The sequence below is a fragment of the Protopterus annectens genome, chromosome 6.part1, assembly GCF_019279795.1.
Source record: "Protopterus annectens isolate FY-2018-M chromosome 6.part1, PAN1.0, whole genome shotgun sequence".
In the NCBI taxonomy this organism is placed as follows: domain Eukaryota; kingdom Metazoa; phylum Chordata; order Ceratodontiformes; family Protopteridae; genus Protopterus; species Protopterus annectens.
Genome location: NC_056738.1, coordinates 195,466,174 through 195,484,702, shown reverse-complemented (window position 1 = coordinate 195,484,702; position 18,529 = coordinate 195,466,174). Strand labels below are relative to the sequence as shown.

The 18,529-nt window shown below is 38.4% G+C and overlaps 1 protein-coding gene across 1 annotated transcript in view; it reads left to right on the top strand.

Annotated features, from left to right (window-relative positions):
- LOC122805470 overlaps nt 1-14,849 on the top strand; it is a 44,493-nt gene extending 29,644 nt beyond the window's left edge. The window contains exons 2-3 of the mRNA XM_044075652.1: nt 7,842-7,888; nt 8,022-14,849. Of these exons, the coding sequence (XP_043931587.1) occupies nt 11,221-12,207 (987 nt within the window). The 5' untranslated portion in view covers nt 7,842-7,888; nt 8,022-11,220 and the 3' untranslated portion in view covers nt 12,208-14,849. The remainder of the gene's footprint in view (nt 1-7,841; nt 7,889-8,021) is intronic.
- The last annotated feature ends 3,680 nt before the right edge of the window (nt 14,850-18,529 follow it).

Sequence of the window (18,529 nt, the reverse complement as noted above, 5' to 3'; positions counted from 1 at the left end):
GTGTCAGACTGGACAGTGGAAGGACCACTGTCTATATTTTGCAGTTCTTTTATCTTGGGCATGTGACACCATCTAATTATCTCTCTTCCTACACTATACATTCAGTATATGATCTCTTCCCCCAGTGGCAATTATATCTGCCGGTATGTGGTCCCACAGCATAGCTTGCTCTCTGCATCTAGGACCCCCCTTTTCCAGACAGACATTTTCCATATGTCTTAAAGGCATCCATGAGAATATAGTTCTTTTCAGCAGTGATATTCTCTCTCTTGTGTCTCACTCCCTAATGATTCGACATTTTACATACATACATACAAATATTTCAAGCATGGGCATTAATGCCCTTCTAGTTTGCCAATATACCAAAACACTTGTTCCCATAATAAGTGCCCGGGCTGTTCTTAAATATATCTAAACTAGTACTTGTTTTAATGGCATTTGGTAGTCTGTTCCATGCTTTGGCTGCACTGTAAGAGAACCAGTTAGTGCACATCTCATTCCTATAGAATCTTTTACGTAGGTTTTCTGATGATTCTCTAGTACTTTTTGATAACCCCAAACATTCGTAGCTGTTATTATATTGTCATAGAACATCATGTTACAGGTGGTAATAGATCTTGTTTTCAACATATGCATGCTGATATATAGTTTCAAGTCCCAACCTATCCAGTTTTGATAGTAACTTACCCAATGTTGCCGTCTCCATTATTTTTCCACAACATGAAAGTAGACTTAAGGGTCTGTATGATGCTGGGTTTGTCCTACTTCCCTTTCCCTTAAAGACAGGTTTAATTAGCGCATGTCTCCAATTTTGAGGTATCTCCCCACATTTATATGACCTATTGAATTATAGATATAATGATCCTGTAAGTTCTTGCTGAAGTGTTCTCAGGTCATTGTTACTAATTCCGTCTCCTCCATGTGCTTTGTTTGGATCCAGTTTGCGCAGTTCTTTTTCAATATTATCTAATTTGATTCCAGTGTCTGGAGTTACCTGGATGTCACTCGGACAACTTATCACCCCTTTTGTGGACCCAAACTGTTTTGCATAAGATTTTGTAAATATATCTATAATCTGCTGTGTCTGAGAATACATTTTAGAATCTGCACACAGTTTATCAATTTGTGTCTTACTCCTTCCATATTTTGTGTGTCTATAAAAAGGTTTCCTATTATGCTCCATATCTTTATATACATTTTCTTCAAAATGTTCTTGATCTTGTCTCACACTATGCTTAATCTATTTGTCCAGCTTGTTTATTTCAGTTTTCAAAGTTGCAGTTTGACCTCTCTTCCATTTCTTATATTTTTATCTCTCACCTTAATCAGATATCTTGTTCTTGTGGAAATATATCCCCTGATGTTGTATGCCTAGAATCCTGATGTTAAACATTTTTTTTTTGATTTTTTTGCACTCAAACAATTTCTCTTTCAAAACTTTCCACATTCCAACCCACAGTGTTTCCACTGAACGCCTCACTCCATTTAGTTTTACATAGTGATTATTTTGCTTTTTAGAATCTATAATTAACCTTCTGTGCATTGGCTTAGATTTCAATTTGGCAGAATTATCTAGCAACAGATTAACCTTTATAACCCCCATGATCACTGCACATAAATGGTAGTAAAACTTGACTTGAAGTTACAGTAATTTCTTTGGGAACACAAACAATGTCTAGTATGTTCTGTCTCCTGGCAGGTTTTTTACAATCTGAAGTAATTGTTCCTGAATGTAAGCTGTGAATAATTTCCCTACTAATGCTGTTGAATCAATATCATTCCAGTCTGTTTCTGGTAAATTTAAGTCCCCAACTAATATTATTCTCCCCTCCTGTGTTTCATACAAGAAATGTATGATTTCCTCTAGGTCATCTACACTTGACTTTGGTGGTCTATACACTCCAACAATTATGTGTTCTAGGGTTGTCTTTATTGTCACATTTACACAGTCTATAGTATTGGTATTATCACTGAACATGTAATAATCACAGGTCTCATAGCTATCTTTAACTATCATAACACCTCCACCTGATTTTTTGTTAGAATGTCTGTTACAGTAAAAACATTTATACCCTAGTTTTGGGCACACACTTTTTGACAGGATGGTGTGCATTTGCCTGACAAAACTGGTTTCCAATCATTGTTCTTTAACCATGTTTCACAAACAATAACATCAATCTTGTAGGAACGTAGCAAATTTTCCAATAAAAAAGTTATTATTAATGCTCCTAGCATTAACAACTATCAGAGATGTATCAAATTTTGCTATCTGTGAACTGTTAAATTTTTGACCTGGCAAAAATCCTGCCTAGTGTTTGTCAAATACTGCAAAATATCTGCTGCAAAGATTTTCTTCCCTAATCTTGACAAATGCACACCATCCTGTCAAAACATGTGTCTCCAAAACTAGGCTTGGATGCTCTACACATTTCCATTTTTTAAAACGGGACATTTTTTTCCATGTAGGTATTTACCCAAAAAATCTTTTCATTCACAGTGACCTGACTATCCTTTCTATAGGAGATTTGTGAAAAATAGGTCCTAACAGCAGTACAAGCTATTCTGTCTAAGAGGTCTGTCAGTTCCCTACTAACAGTCAGAGAATCCTTGTGGGTGACATCATTTGTACCAACAAGAATAAAAACAGATCCATAATTCCATACTTTTGTCCTCACAAGTAACACAGATACTGAATACCAACTGACATGACATGCCAAACACTGCATCTTATTACTCAAAAGTACAAGTGTGTTTTTTCAGTGAACTTATGTATGTCTGAATTCCTGATTGTTTGTGTTTGTGTGTGTGTGTGTGCACGCTGTACATAAGGATATGTATGATTGTAATGCTGCATGGTATAGATTGCGTGAGGCATAGGTCTGTGGCTTTCAAGATTCTTGATGTCTTACTTTATGGCATTCAATAATATCTATGCAAAATGGTGCTATGCATTGTTATTTCTGGGTGGCAGTAGCACTGACAAATATGAAAAATGTTAACTGCAGCATGTGGTTTAAAATTAAAAACTTACAAGGTGCTTTGCCAGAATTTGCTTATTATTTGATTGTTTGGTCAACTCTCAACAACATCCTGTATCCTGGAAAGCCCTCTAATCCCTTCCCATACCCTAACTCTTCCTCTCAGGAAACAGCTACCCTCCTGAATAAACACTTTATCTCTTCCATCCAAAATCTGGTAACCTCTAAGCTAAACTCTACTTCGACACCCACCTCTCCAAGTTCCACTAACACAACTTTGTTTTCTTTTGAGCCAATTCTCATTACTTACATCAAATGTCTACTACTCGAGCTAAACCCTTGCCCTCCTTCTACTGACAATCTATCTCCTACATTCCTCAAACTTGCTGCTGACTCTATTGCCTATCCTATATCTATACTAATTAATCAATATATTCTGGAATCTACTGTCCCCACCCTTTGGAAATCTTTCTTCACTATCCCTCTTCATAAAGGTGGAAACTCCACTGATCCCTCAAACTACCGAGCCATTGCCATTCTTTCCCCCCTCTCCAAGATATTAGAAAAATGTATTCACTCACCGCATCACCTCCTCACACACCACTTACTTACCGCTACCCAGCATGGATTTCATCCTCACCACAGCACCACCACTGCCCTCCTGTCCTTCACTCATATCATTGCTGAGGCCCTAGACAACAATAAACTCATTTCCTGTCTCTTCCTAGATCTCTTCAAAGCCTTCGGTATTGTCTCTCATCCTCTACTACTATCCAAACTCGCAAATCTCCACTTATCCCCCTCTGCACTTGCCTGGTTTAATAGTTACCCATCTGGCAGGGAACAATCTGTCAAATGGCTCTCATCCTCCTCACTTTTCCTTCCCATCTCCACTGGTGTTACCCAAGGCTCCATCTTGGGACCCCTTTTGTTTAACATCTTCAACAATGATCTTTACACCTCATGCAAAGAATCCTCCCTTATTCAGTATGCCGACGACTCCACACATATCCATCTCAAATAATATTCCTGAACTACACTCCCTGACCCAACAGGCCCTACAATCCGCTGAACAATGGCTCTCTCACAACCTATTGATTCTAAATCCCAAAAAGACCAAACTCCCACTTTTCCTTCCCCGTTCTCTTTCTCATCGCAAAACCTCCTTTTTTATCACATCTTCTAACAATACAACTATCCAACCTAACACCCACACAAAACTCCTAGGGGTCATTATCGATAACGAACTCAAGTTCAACCTACACATACTCCAATGTATAAAAAAAACAAACCAGAAACTAGGACTGCTATATCGGAACAAAAAATTCTTAACCCCTGAATCTAGACTTGGCCTGGGCCAAGCACTCCTCCTTCCCTCCCTCTTGTACGCCGCCCCAGTTCTTGCCAGTATCCAGGCTTCAACTCTAAACAAACTCCAACAGACTTACCATAAAATAGCCAGATTCATTACTAACTCCCCATACAACTCACATCACTGCATTTCTTTAAACTCTCTTCAATGGCTTGAACTTCCCCAGTTTCTGCTATCTTATCAGTTTCATATGCTACACTCTATTCTCTATAAACCTTCCTTCTGTCCATCTCTATCTTCCTTAGTCTCCATCTACATCCCATCCCGGACCCTCCGTACTTCTAACCAACAATTACTTGATATCTACCACCCAAAAAGGTCAGTAGGCAAACTACTGTACAAACACTCCCTTGCCCATGCTTGGAACAAACTTCCCCTTGAATTACGTTCAATCTCCCACACCTCACACTTTAAAAATGAACTAAAAGCTTATTTTCTCAATTCCAGAACCTGCCCCTGCCATCACCCTACCTAGTCTTCCTTCCCTTTATGTACCCTCAAAAGAACCATACTTAGTACCTCATTACATCTCTCTCCCCGATATGTCTACTATGCATTTGCATAATTTTATACAAACAAAAAATGTTCATTGTTGACCTATTGAACTATATCAGTGTAACATTGTTTCTTAGCTTCTTTTTAATGCAACTTTAACTTTATGCATGTAACCCAACATATGTGAGTCATTTTGTTATAACTGCTATTATATCAGTATTGTTTAAAATTGTACTTGTTTTAAAATGTACTACTGGAGCTTTTCTCCTTGGGTCTCCACAGAAAATGGGCCACAAGCCCAGTTGGACAAACCCAGTTAACAAATGTCAATAAATACTTTTTTGAGTTGCCAGTAATAGTAATGAAATTCTCTCTTACCAGTACCATGGAAGTGTTTCCTGCCCTGTCCTTAGTATATTGAAACTTTCTGACTTTGTTCACCCTTTCATACCTTTCAGCTTACTTTGCAGTAAGCATTGACACACAAAATGGCAACACTCACAATACTTCAGCAAAGTTTAGTAAATTTACAAAGTTGTTAACTAATTTAGGCTTTTAAGCACATTGCTGTATGAATCACATTATTGCACTCATTGCAAATGTAGCTATTGTTTTACGCAACTTCAAATGAACATGAGTTTGAGAGTTCAGTTTTATGCTGCTGCTTATTTTTATTATTTTTATTTATTTTACGTTTATTGACCAGGTTTGTCCGACTGAGCTGAAGAGCCCTTTTTATCAGAGGCCCGGGGAGAAAAGCTCCATCATATTATAGAATTTTCATTATGAATTAGCATTAAACAGCAATGTTACAGGATTATTACAAGGCATTAAGTAGCAATACAATGTTATACAGTGTCAATAATCAGGAGTATAGCAAAGCTTTTTCAAGAAATATAAAAATACATATGTCCTTTAATGAAGATAGTTTTGGGGGTAAGTAGTTACAAAAAACCCAATTTTATCATAATGTATTTGCATGAAGGCAAGACAATTACAAGAGAATGTTTCGCTGAGGCGATTTGCTTAATAGGTTCTAGAAGACAGTGGCAAGAGTAGTCAAGGAAGATTAGAGAGAGCTAGTTAGTGAGAAGAGTGAGTTAAGGACAGAAAGTAGATTAAGGTATGGGAAGTAGGGGATGTTTAAAGAGGGAGTGTGCAGTGGCAGGACCAGTGACTTTTAAAGTGCTCTTTGGTGGCTGTCTTAAATTGTTTAGGATGTGTAAGGGTCCTGATTTCTAGTGGGAGCCTATTCCAGGCAAAAGTGGGGTGATAGCTGTGCGTGTTACGCCCAAATTCAGACTTGGGTTTGTAGATTTGTAGTATGTCTTGGTAGAACTTTGGACAGGTCGGGAGGGAGAATAATGGGAGATGAGAGGGGATAGTGCCAGGCGGTAGGAAGGCTGGTATAGGGCTGAGTGGATGATCTGGAGCTGAGAGAGAAGAAGCTGGTGGGGTAATTCAAGCCAGTTTAGGTGTTTTAGAGAGAGACAGTGATGAGATTTGTAGGTTTGTTGGGCAGCAAATCGAGCTACCTTATTGTAGGTAGATTCGAGTTTGGTTAGGAGTGTTAAGTTAAGATTTGTGAGAATTTGAGAGTTGTACGTTAGACTGAGTAGAAGGTAAGCAAGAGAGAGAGTAATCTTGGCTTCAGAGGTAAGGAATTTCTTGTTACAATAAAGGAGCCCTAGTTTTGAATGAGTCTTTTTGATACAGTTATTAACATGCAAGTCATATTTAAGCTGATCATCTATGGTTACACCTAAGAGCTTAGTGCTAGATTCTACCTGAATGGGAGTGTTATTAAGGGACTGTATGGAGAAGAAGGGTTTAATATTGTTGAATTTTTTAGGTGAGAAGAGTAACAGCTTTGTTATTTTAGAGTTAAGGATGAGCTGGTTGTTTATAGAGCCATGTTTCGACTAAGTTAAAAGATGCCTGAATAGCTGAGAAGAGCTTAGAGGGAGAGTTGGCTATGGTGATGACTGTAGAGTCATCTGCGTATTGTACTAAAGATGACTGAGGACAGGAGGTATAGAGCTGATTAGTAAAGATATTAAAAAGTAAAGGCCCTAGGATAGACCCTTGAGGTCATTGCTTTGGATATGATTCACACTCTAGGAGTCTCACATTCATAGCTGTCTTCTTGCTTTTTGAGTCTGACAGGGAACAGTGTCTTGTGTTAGGGTTTAGGGAAGAGCCCCAGGCTGGTATGCTAAGAGGGTAACTATTCTATATCTATACTGTACCTTCTGCAGGAAAAGGCTGCACGCTGCAGATGGAATGCCTTTAAATGGCTTGATGTTTGGACAGACTTGGTAGGTATGTTGCCATCATTGAACAGAATTCCATGTACTGATGAGCAGTGTTACCCCAGGTACAGTGATCTGCAGTGCTGGCACAATGGGTGGCATAAGGTCAGGACTGGATTCCAGAGTAAATTATTAAGCATTTCTTTACTAGACTTTCAGTAATGCAATTCTGTACAAATTCCATACTTAGAAGTAATTACTTCTGCTGTACTGCCAAATTTACACCATGCTATGTAAAGTGTTATGCAGAACCAACTCTGTGGACAGCAGTAGCAGTCAGTATACAATAGCTTTAAGGTGCAGTTATATGTACTTTTCTTGTAATTAAAAAAAGCATTAAAATGAAAAAGTTATCAACATACTGAAAATTTTCTAGCATTGTACAACTTTGACCTGTGTAATATGTTTAGAACAATTAAAGTACTGGAGATGGTGAATAACCCATTGAAGAATATTAACTTGGGTAGGGGGAACCATCACTGACAGACAATCTGAATAGGTAGATATTCCTACCAGTTGCTGTAGGCTGATATTGTTTACAGTTTTTAGACACAGCAAATAGCAAGTCCCTGACAGGACCTAACGGCACAGGAAATGAAATAGTACAATGTTGTTCTTTGTAATAAAGCAGCAATGGCAATTCTTGCTAATGATGCCCTTTTTCTTTTACCTTTTTTTTTGCAGAATGGGAAGAGGTCAATATGAACCACTGCCTCTGTCACAGGATGGTGGTGAGGCTGTTCCCCCAACCCCATACATGTTTCATCCATCCTTCATTAAGTTTCTAAATTTCATATAATTAAACAATTGCATTTTGTTAATGAATGTTTTCCCCCATTTTGTCTTCCTCTGCCAATCATGAAGAACCTGGGGAACCTTAGCTACTTATCAGTTGGAAGTGAAGACTCCTCTCCTGCCAGCAGCCTAGGGTGTAGTGGTGGAGACTGCTGTTGAGAGAACTATGCTGAAGCGATGAGGCCCATATGAACATATCCAGTAATGAATGCAAGACTTGGAGTAGCAGGCTTTAGTCATTGAGCAGCTATATGCTATCATCTCAGCATCAGGGTCTGCACATCCAGGGACCCCTGGGCAGGGCTCTGTATGAGGGTCATCAGGCCAGTATGATAGTTGTGACAATTCTGTACCTCCATTCCCCATCATCTGTTCACCCACCCAGTTGTTCCTTACCCTCAACTTGTACATTTCCACAGTTCCTCTCCCTTCAACAGTAGTCTATCCTCTGTTTCTCTGTCTTCCCATGACTTTGAGAACCCATCTTATGTTGTGATCTACTACCATTGTCTCTCATCTATTTATGTGTCTTTCAAAACCTTTATCTCTTCCCTAACTGTCATAGATTTCCTTACCTTTATCCTCCCCCTTCCCTTATATATTTTTCAGAAAAATTGGTCTATCCCTATGAAAAAGTACCCTTCTGTCTCTACTCCTTCAGCACACCTCTTTTTTCACGGTACTGTTTCTGTTGTCTATTCTTTCCCTTTTTTCAACTTTTCTATTCACCCTCTTTCCACGTTTATAAATGGAATAAACTGATGTCTGTCAATGGATACCTGCAAAGTAAGGCTGCTGGCAGAGTGTTTTACTCTTAGCCAATGATACTGAGATTAGGAATGCATGGCTTCTTTAAGTAAAGTCCTCCTATTCAACAGCATTCTCCTTATTTTTACTATTTATCTCTCTCTCCTTCTAAAACTCTCATCCCTTCACCCAACTTGTATACCTCCCAAACTCACATCAACAACGTCTGTCTACAGTGTCACCCCCTCCAGCTACTCTGCAATCTGCTCTAGTCTCTATGCCACTGACTTAAGCTTAGAAAAGAAACCGATGATCCTCTCTGCACAGGATAATCTTCCTAGTAACTATGGCCAGATCTATTTTAGAGACCCCAAAAAGAAAGCTCCATCTCATCTAATCCTAGTCCAGTGAGGTGATATACACCCTAACCCTGGCCCTTCTCCTTCCTCTTATAATGTCCCCAACTCCACAAAATCCCTACATTTCACCACCATCAACATTCAAAGTATAAGAAATAAAATTTCCCTTCTGCATGCCTGGCTAAGTCAATATAAACCAGACTTTACAGTCATAACCAAGACTTGGCTCAAACCATTTATAAAGGACTCTGAGGTTTTTCCCCCAAACTCTTTCTGCCTTAGAACAGATAGACTCCATAAAAAATGCGGAGGCATCGCCTTATTATATCCAAGCACCTTCACAGTGATTCCATATTCAAAGCCCATTCCCCCCATTTTCTACCGCAGAGTTACTTATTACCTTCTTAAAACTAAATAATTATAAAAGCCTTTGTATCATAGTCATATACATTCCCCCAGGCAACAATATTCGCATTCTCAAAGACATTCTTGCCTGGACAACCAACAGTATAAGTAAAGAAACAATCATCCTGGTGACATTAATATTAACTGGTTAGACATCTCAATCAATCCCTCCTCAGACATTAACCTTCACATCTGTACTCAGCTTATTTCTGATATTGCTAGACCTGACAAAAGGAATTGCAAAGGTTTAATTCTGGACTGGGTCATGGTTTCTGACCCTAACAAAATTTCCACCTCGGGTACACTCCCAGATAGTATAAATGACCACTCACCAGCGTTCATAATACGTTAGCCCACTTCCTTACCAAAAAACATCAATATAGATGCACCCGAGATTTATCCCACTTCTCCCCAAATAACTTCAATAACATTTTGTAAAATACTAACTGGAATCAACTAAAATCTCTCCCTCTTTATGAAGTTGTGGAATTCTTCAATTCCACATTTCTTAGGATCCTAAATAGTCTTCCCCCTCTCCAACTAAAAAGCATCAAGACAAAACATGCTAACTGGCTTGCCAAGTCCACAAAACAAATTATGTCCTCTAGGAATAAATCCTGGAAAGCCTGGCTAAAAAACAAAACTTTTTCCAACCTCACACAATATAAACAACTTCGCACTCAGGTCAAATGATTAGTACTTAAACATAAAAAAATACTTCCAAACCCTCCAAAACCAACATAATCAAAACCCCAAGACATTTTGGGGAGGAATCAACTCATTACTCCATCCCGGAACTAACCATAATCCATGCCCAAACCCAGAAAAAACACCCACCGAGTTAGCCTCACTTTTTAACTCTTATTTCATTGACACCATTACTACCACCTTCCCACCTATCAACACAAACCCACTAAACCCTATAATAGTACATACTCCATCTACTACAGTAACCACTTTCTCCCTCTCTCCCATACCTACCTCAACCATTCAAAAACTTCTTCATAAACTAAAACCTTGCGCCAATGGCCCAGATACCATACTTGCTGAATTCTTACAATTATCAGCCTCCTCCTCCATAGCTTATCTCATCAGCATTCCCATCAATAAGTCCATTCAGGAATCATGTATACCTGATATCTGGAAAAAGGCATATGTTCTCCCACTTCATAAAGGTGGCAATAACTCTGTCATCTCAAACTTCCGGCCTATCACCATTCTCTCCCCCATCTCAAAAATACTTTAAGTGCATTCACATTCAACTCCTTAGTCACCTGGTTAAACACCAACTCCTTTCCTCCACTCAACATGGCTTTAGGCCAGGACATAGTATAAACACCGCCCTCATTTCCTTCCTGAACACAGTTGATAGAGCTCAGGATGCTGGATCCATAGTCTCCGCAATCTTTCTGGATTTACAAAAGCATTTGACACAGTTTCACCGCTCCTTTCTGCTTACTAAACTCTAACCTCGTCATCTCTCCCTCCACCCTTCATTGGTTTTCTAACTATTTCAGTAACAGGCTACAATCTACTATTTGGCAGCACTGATCCTCCCCTTTCATCAGTACTAATACAGGGGTACCACAGGGTTCTATATTGGGTCCTCTTTTATTTAGTATATTCATCAATGACTTCCACACTACTCTCACCCACAGTGCTGTTATCCAGTACACACTACTGTTATCTGCTCTTCTAAATCTGCCTCTGTACTACAGCAAATTACCCAAGAAGCTTTTAACTCAATTGAATCCTGGATGTCACAAAACCATCTCGCCCTTAACCCCAATAAAACCAAACTCTCAATGTTTACCTCCCAAAAAAACAGCCCAGTTGACCAGTCTGAATTCTCTGTTCATTCCCAAAATAATACTATCATTGAAGTCGTTCTCAGTACCAAATTGCTTGGTGTAATCATTGACAACAACTTAACCTTTGACCTTCATATCCATAAGAACATCAAAAAAAACCATCAAAAACTAGGAGCCCTTTATAGGCACAACAATTTTCTTAGCTTCTCTGCAAAAAAGGCCCTTGCCTCATCATTCCTGCTTCCAACCCTCTTGTACAGTGCCCCCATCCTTACCAATATTCAGTGCTGGCTCGAATTCTCCTATCATCTCACATACCTACAACTAACTTTTTTTTTTGGCTTTTCCTGGTTAGGGGCCTCTACAGCGGATCACCTGTGTGCTCATGATTGGCAGTGGAGTTTTACAGTGTCAAGTTGCCAGCCCGGCGTCCAACCTTCCACAGAAGGCACACACACACACACACACACACACGAACGCACTCACACCTTGGGCAATTTAGAGAGTCCAGTCCACCTACAGCATGTCTTTGGGATGTGGGAGGAAACCAGAGCACCCGGGAGAAACCAATACGACCACAGGGAGGACATGCAGACTCCGCATAGAAGCCACCCCAGCCGTGGATCGAACAGGAGAACCTCTTGCTGTGATGTGGCAACGCTAACCGCTGCACCACTGCAGCTGCCCTATACATACCTACAACTAACTGTTGCCCATAAACCTATTTACTACCCAGCAGCCTGCCCATCCCTCTCCTGCATTCTGACCATGTACCATCCTAATCAACACCTTAGTTCAGAAAATAAAATGCTATTAAACATCGGTAAACCTAAGCTCTCAGCTGACCAAATGCTGTATTCTTTTACTGTCTCCAAGCTATGGAATAATCTCCCTTCTTCACTCAGAGCTATCAGTAATCGGACTGCCTTTTAAAAAACCCTTAAACTTCATCTCTCTTCACATTGGATTTGCACCTGCACCCCTACTGACAACCCCAAAACTTACCTCCCTCTTAGAATCCTTACTCTTCTTCACTCATAACTAGTCCATCTTCCCCTTCTTTCTATCCAACCAACTCATTCTGCCCTTACTTTAGCCTGCACTAGCTCTTCTTTAAGCCTTCTGCCTCCTTCTTTTACCCTTTAAGCCAAGTTTTCTCTCTCTGCTAATAATCTTACTTAATATTTAAAACTTCTATTCCTACACTCACACCATGAATGTAACCAGTTCTTCACTGTTGTCAATTTATTCAATGTTATTATCAAATTATTCTATGTGGTATTACTTTATTTTAATGTGGTACAACTGCCTTATATACTCTGTATTATTTGTGTATAATTTTTCTGTGTGTGTAATTAAATGTGGAGCTTTGCTCCCCGGGCCTCCGCTGAAAATGGGCTCATTTCAGGCCCAGTGGACTTGCCCAGTAAACAAATGCAATAAATAAATAAGTAAGTAAGTCTCATGATATCAACACAAAGTAGATCTAACAAGTGAATTTCAGAAACTTAAAGACACTGGAAACATAAAAAATACAGCTGCACAACTGTAATATGTACACATGTTCACAAGTTGACTTCTTAGTGTAATTTACATGCTTTTATCATTGCTTGGATAGTTCTTTGGCTGCACATATACAAATAACAATGCTACTAGTTCACGACTGCTATATTATCATATTGGCGAAGCAGTACTATGCACACACTCACCTTGCACACTTGTACAGTGTAGGACTATGAGTATCACCCTACTTTCCAAATGAAACAAAACTGACTAAATCATTGTTGTTCTCTGGAGTTTACTCTGTATTAGAGGTTAATTTCTTTAATAAAAAATTGTAGCATATTCTACATTATTGAAGAGGCAATTTTCTCAAGAGGTGAGTATCGTGGCAAAAGTATTGCATTTTAATGTACACTTCAACAATTACTAAATACTGATATAAATATTCATATGTCTACTACTTGATCATTATATAATTCTCATTCAAAAGCCAGACGAAACAACATTGCTGAAAATAAAATCCATCAAAATCTCTACGGGGCATAACAAGTTACACAGTGATTGTGCTAGTTTCATAATGTTATACAATTTGTAAAAATGAAATTTTCAAGTGTCATAAACTTGAAACAAATTGTAAGCACCTCCACTGATACTTACCAGGGGAGCCTAAGTCTGTAAATGTATCGGAAGCTAAAACTTACTAAGTTAACTTTCTGTAAGACATCTATATTTAGTACAGATTAAACACAGATATACAAGTGAGCCCATGCTAGTGCATATATAAACACACACACACACACACACACACACACAGTAACTTAACATTCTACAGGAAATCTATAATTAAACAGGAAACCATATGCACAAGTGAGCACACACAAGTATATACAAGCACACACTAAATATAGCAACTTAACACTCTACAGGATATTTACTAGTACACATTAAATACAAAGACAAAACATAGGCACCAGGGAGCTCACAGAACTGTATACAAACGCTCAGCAGGACATGTATAATTAGCCTTCTTTAAACACAAACCATGCACAGATGATTTTGTATGGGCATATAACAAATCCAGATGCTTACATGATACCTTTAGTAATCTATAACTAGTACACATTAAATACAAACATAGTAACATGCACAAATGAGCTCACTTGAGTACATACCCACATGTACAAGTTACATGTAATAACACTCTACAGGATATCCAATCACTAGTAAACATAAACTCAAAATCAATGCACAGGTGAGCTGACATGATCACATATGAGTGTATCACGTATGCAAACATACACAGATGACAAGCAGTATTTTAAAACTCTGCAAGGTATCTGTAGAAAAAAAACACAGCTGAGCTTATACAAGCACAAGCATACATACACAAAAACATTTGCACAAGTAAGCTCAATTGAGGGTATGCAAGTGCACACATACAGTCATATGCACATACACTCTCAATGTAGCTCTAAAGGGCATCTGTAATCACTGCATGTTAAAAACAACGAAAAAATGACTGAGCTCTTATGAACATGTACACATACGCACACAAGCATGTGCACACACACACGCCACTTTGTATTAAAATGGTCACACCACCAAAAATGTCTATGAAAAAAGCTTGTTTGTGTACAGACTTGTACTTAATACTCCTGATACAGTTGCCACCCAATGTTTTAATGTCAAGGCAGTATACTATAAATAAAATTCCATTTTTAAGAAGCATGATGAAATGTTAAAAAACTCTTTGCATTGCTGTCATATTTCCTGTCACTGTTCCTGGAGAAGGTAACAGTTTATGTGATGAAACAGGAGCCCTGAATTGTTGTCCACATTTTTTCCTGCATTATGAAATATATGAGCATTATCTCAAAGGCCTAACTTGCATGGTCTGAACATTTTCTTTTTAAACCAACACTTTTATATCTGATATAAACAGATAAGATGAAATGTTGTTACAATGGTTTATTTGCCACGTTAATTCAACAGCAGGTTATTGCATACCAGACTTCATTCTTGTAAAGATTGCTGTTGAAAATCATTGTTACTCGGATAAAATAAATGAGGACTGCTGCACATTCTTTAATCCTATTTAAAAATAAAAGTAAGAATTCATATTTTTGTTATTGTTGTCTTTAATCAGTGCAGTCATCAAAGAACCACTACCAGTTATAAGTTACTATGTGGAAATAGCTGTGATCAAGTAAACCAAGTACCCTGAAGGTACTGTTCTCCGAATCAAACTTAAAATGTAATCTTTTTAAGGATTTTTTTTCCTTGGGACAATGCTGCCCACAGTCCATGTGCAGAAGGCTGCATGCCTGAAGATCCATTCAAAATATAGTTAAATCTGGGAATCTCTGTATCTCAGGGGTAAGAGAAATTAGCCATTAGCATGCAACTTTCAAGACCAAGTTTCAACCAATTGGTGAACTCTTTTAAGTTGAACAGTGTTTTCATCTGGTTATCTTACCATCATTATTTGTAAAATGGCAAATTAAATCTTGGGCAGCGTAAATGCTTAGGATAGTGCAAGTAAATGAAACTGTCATAGAACTTTCACTGTATAGAGTTTGGCTTCACAAAAGTAATTACCACTGCCAGCCACAAAGCAGGAGACTTGTTAGTGGCCTGGTTGTGGAGCTGGTCTAATGGTCTAGCCATGGACAGGTATACTTCAAGCCTGAGATCCCACTGGTTTTGACACCTAGCACAGACCTACCTGCTCTACAAATCTGTGGATTATCAAAAGTAAGGCATTGCCTCCAACAATGGATATGCTCCAATAAGGTGTCATTGTTGATGATCCAGAGGCAGTGACTGCAATTTATAGTATAGTATAGTTGTAGCTGGTGTTGTGGATACTGTCATCCCAGCTTGTTGGCATCCTACACCTGGCACTCAACATGAGCAATGGTTTAATTTTGAGCTCCATACAATGCAGAGACCAGGGAAGTTATTGAAGCAAAGATGGTGAAAGGCTAGTCTTTTGGAGAAAAAATTTAGTCTGCATGCTTGTTGGTGAACATATCAAAAAGGAAATTGCAAACAAAAAAGGTATCATTTTTCTGTATAATGAGATTCCTGCCACAGTAAAACTGGCTCATCCATTTGTATTTCTCTCTGTGGTGGACATGCTATTATATATCTTGCTAGTAGACCGCATTTGTCTTCCTCCCAGTGTGAGGAAGTGGAATGCCTCTTTGCAGGCAAGGCTGCCAAGATCAGACAGTCTTCCTTGATTCACCAGTGGTGCACTACAAATGTGTCTGATTTTTCATTGCTGTAACTGACTATGAGCTGGACCATGATCCATAAACTTAGTAAAATCTAACCTTAAATCACTGGGCAAATTATTTTCTAGATTATCTGATCCTCACTGAAGACAGAGTTTTCCAACTTCATTAGGTCAAGCAGGTATACTACAAATAAAATTCTAATTTTAAGTATCCTGATGAAATGTTAAAAAAAAACTCTTTGCATTGCTATCATACTTCCTGTCAATGTTCCTGCAGAAGGTGACAATTTAGTTTTGCTATCAAGACTTCCAGTGAGCAGTCTGGGTTTATTTCCTTTTTTCATTTATTGTACTTTTGTTAATCAGGTATTGAACTGGTCTAAAGACCCTTTTCAGTCATGACTCAGGCCTCAAAAGCAAGGACAATCAATGTTAATAACCCCCAAGTCTCTAAAAAAACATCATCTGACCCAAACATAATGGAACATTACTGTCTGGTCTTTAATCGTCCTTGTATAGATAAGGTTATTGAGAATGCAGTATTTACTTGGATGTATTCTTGTTTAACATTTCATGACCACAGTGGTCTGTTTCACTATACTTTTAGACTTAAGCACTTCAATGAAACTTCTCTTATTCTGGTTGTAAATTATTTGATGAAGACAAGAGATAATCAGTTATATTTCATCTAGGCTTTCCTTGCTGTGTTGGTGACATTTGACACTGGGAACCAGGTATATTTACTGTGCTTTGATTTGTCCCATTCTTTAGTGGGTTACATATTCAGTACCATACCATAACTAATAGTTGGTTTCTGGACTTAACTGTTTCCCAGCATGATATGGAGTTCCACAGGGCTATATCTTGCCACATTTTTTCAGTGTATATAATGCCACAAGACTATATTATGTTATCGAAAAGGAATTCCACTGAATGCCTTTTCATCGAACCCTAAACAGTGAACCCCCAGTTAAGCGAATGGCTAATTCAGCGATTCCCCAGGGAAGAAAATCATTGTCTCGATGAGAAATGAAACATCACTGCAAACATGTCAATGTGGGGGGCTATGCCCCCCATACACACCCTAACTAAATATACCAACTCTGAGATTGCACTACAGTGGTGAAGGGCAAATTCACGATGATGGCCAGGCAATTTTTTTTTTTCCCTAGGAAAAAAAAAAATTGCTGAATAGGCCATTCACATAACAGGCAGTTTGCTGTATACGGGTCAATGAAAAGGCATTCAGTGGAATGCCTTTTGGATAACATAATATAGACCCTAAACCTTAGAAAGAAAGAGCTGTAGATGTTTTTATTATTTTATGCATTTATAGTTTGATAATTGAGTATGTGGACTGGTTCAGAAACCTTTTCAGCCAACAAACCAAGCCAAAAGGTAAAGACAATGGCATCAACCATTAGGTATGATAATGATAGCAATGTAGATACAATACAGTGAGCAATGCAGACAGACATTAAACAGTAACAGTATACAATTATAAGTTTAAGTAAAATCAGTAAGCTGAAATGTAACCACATCAGTGCACACCATTTTACATTGATAATATTCTGCCCAGTCTTTTCTTTTCCCTAGAGTTTATTATGGTTGTAGACAGTGGGGAGTACATCTTTCAATAGATGGCATAATGGCAACCAAAGCTCAGATTTGCTAAAGTTGAGGAGATAATACTTCATGCCAATTTCTATCCATCATATCTTCCTGGCCTTCCTCCCCTTATCATACATGGAGGGGGGGTAGACTGGAATTTGTTTCGCATATTCATGTCCGGGGATATTTTTTGACAACAGGTTGACCATTAAAGTCAAATCGTTAGCTATTGCAAGACCGTTTATTTTCATCTCAAGAATATTTCTTGAATCACACATTTGAGTCCATCATCTGATTTATCAATTGTGCTATATGATCTGGTGTTATCTAGACTGGCATGCTGTAATGTTTACCTTGGACTTATGGGTGGCAGTTATGCTTGACTACAAGTTCAGAAGTCAGTGGTAAGGCTCTTGGCTAGAACATGGACAATGTGTTGTTTTGTAGGATTTGCAGTTGTTGCTATGTTTCACTTTAAGATCATGAAATTTACTTCCTGAATCTCACACACCCTAGGTCATGTCTACCAGGTTGATAATGGAGCCCTGTACCATAGTAGGGCTTTTCATGTCATTAGTAAGGGTCATTTTGCTGCTTCAAGCATTTGTCTTGAGTCTTCTGGTAGCCTGTCTCTGTCTAAGATGCTCTAGTCTTTTTTGAATCAGCTACCGTACCTGATTTGGACATGCAAGTCAGAGACTTGATTCTAGAACTATCCTCTGCTTAAGAAGGTCTATACAAGTCTTCTTAGGTCATAAATTCTGTTTTTACCTTTCATAATACATTTTAATCAGTTAAATACTTATTGTGGCCTTCTTGAACTGCTTTAACAGTATTTTTTATGAACCTTATGCCATTTTGTTTTACTTTTAAAATATCTAGGACAGGAATTCAAATATA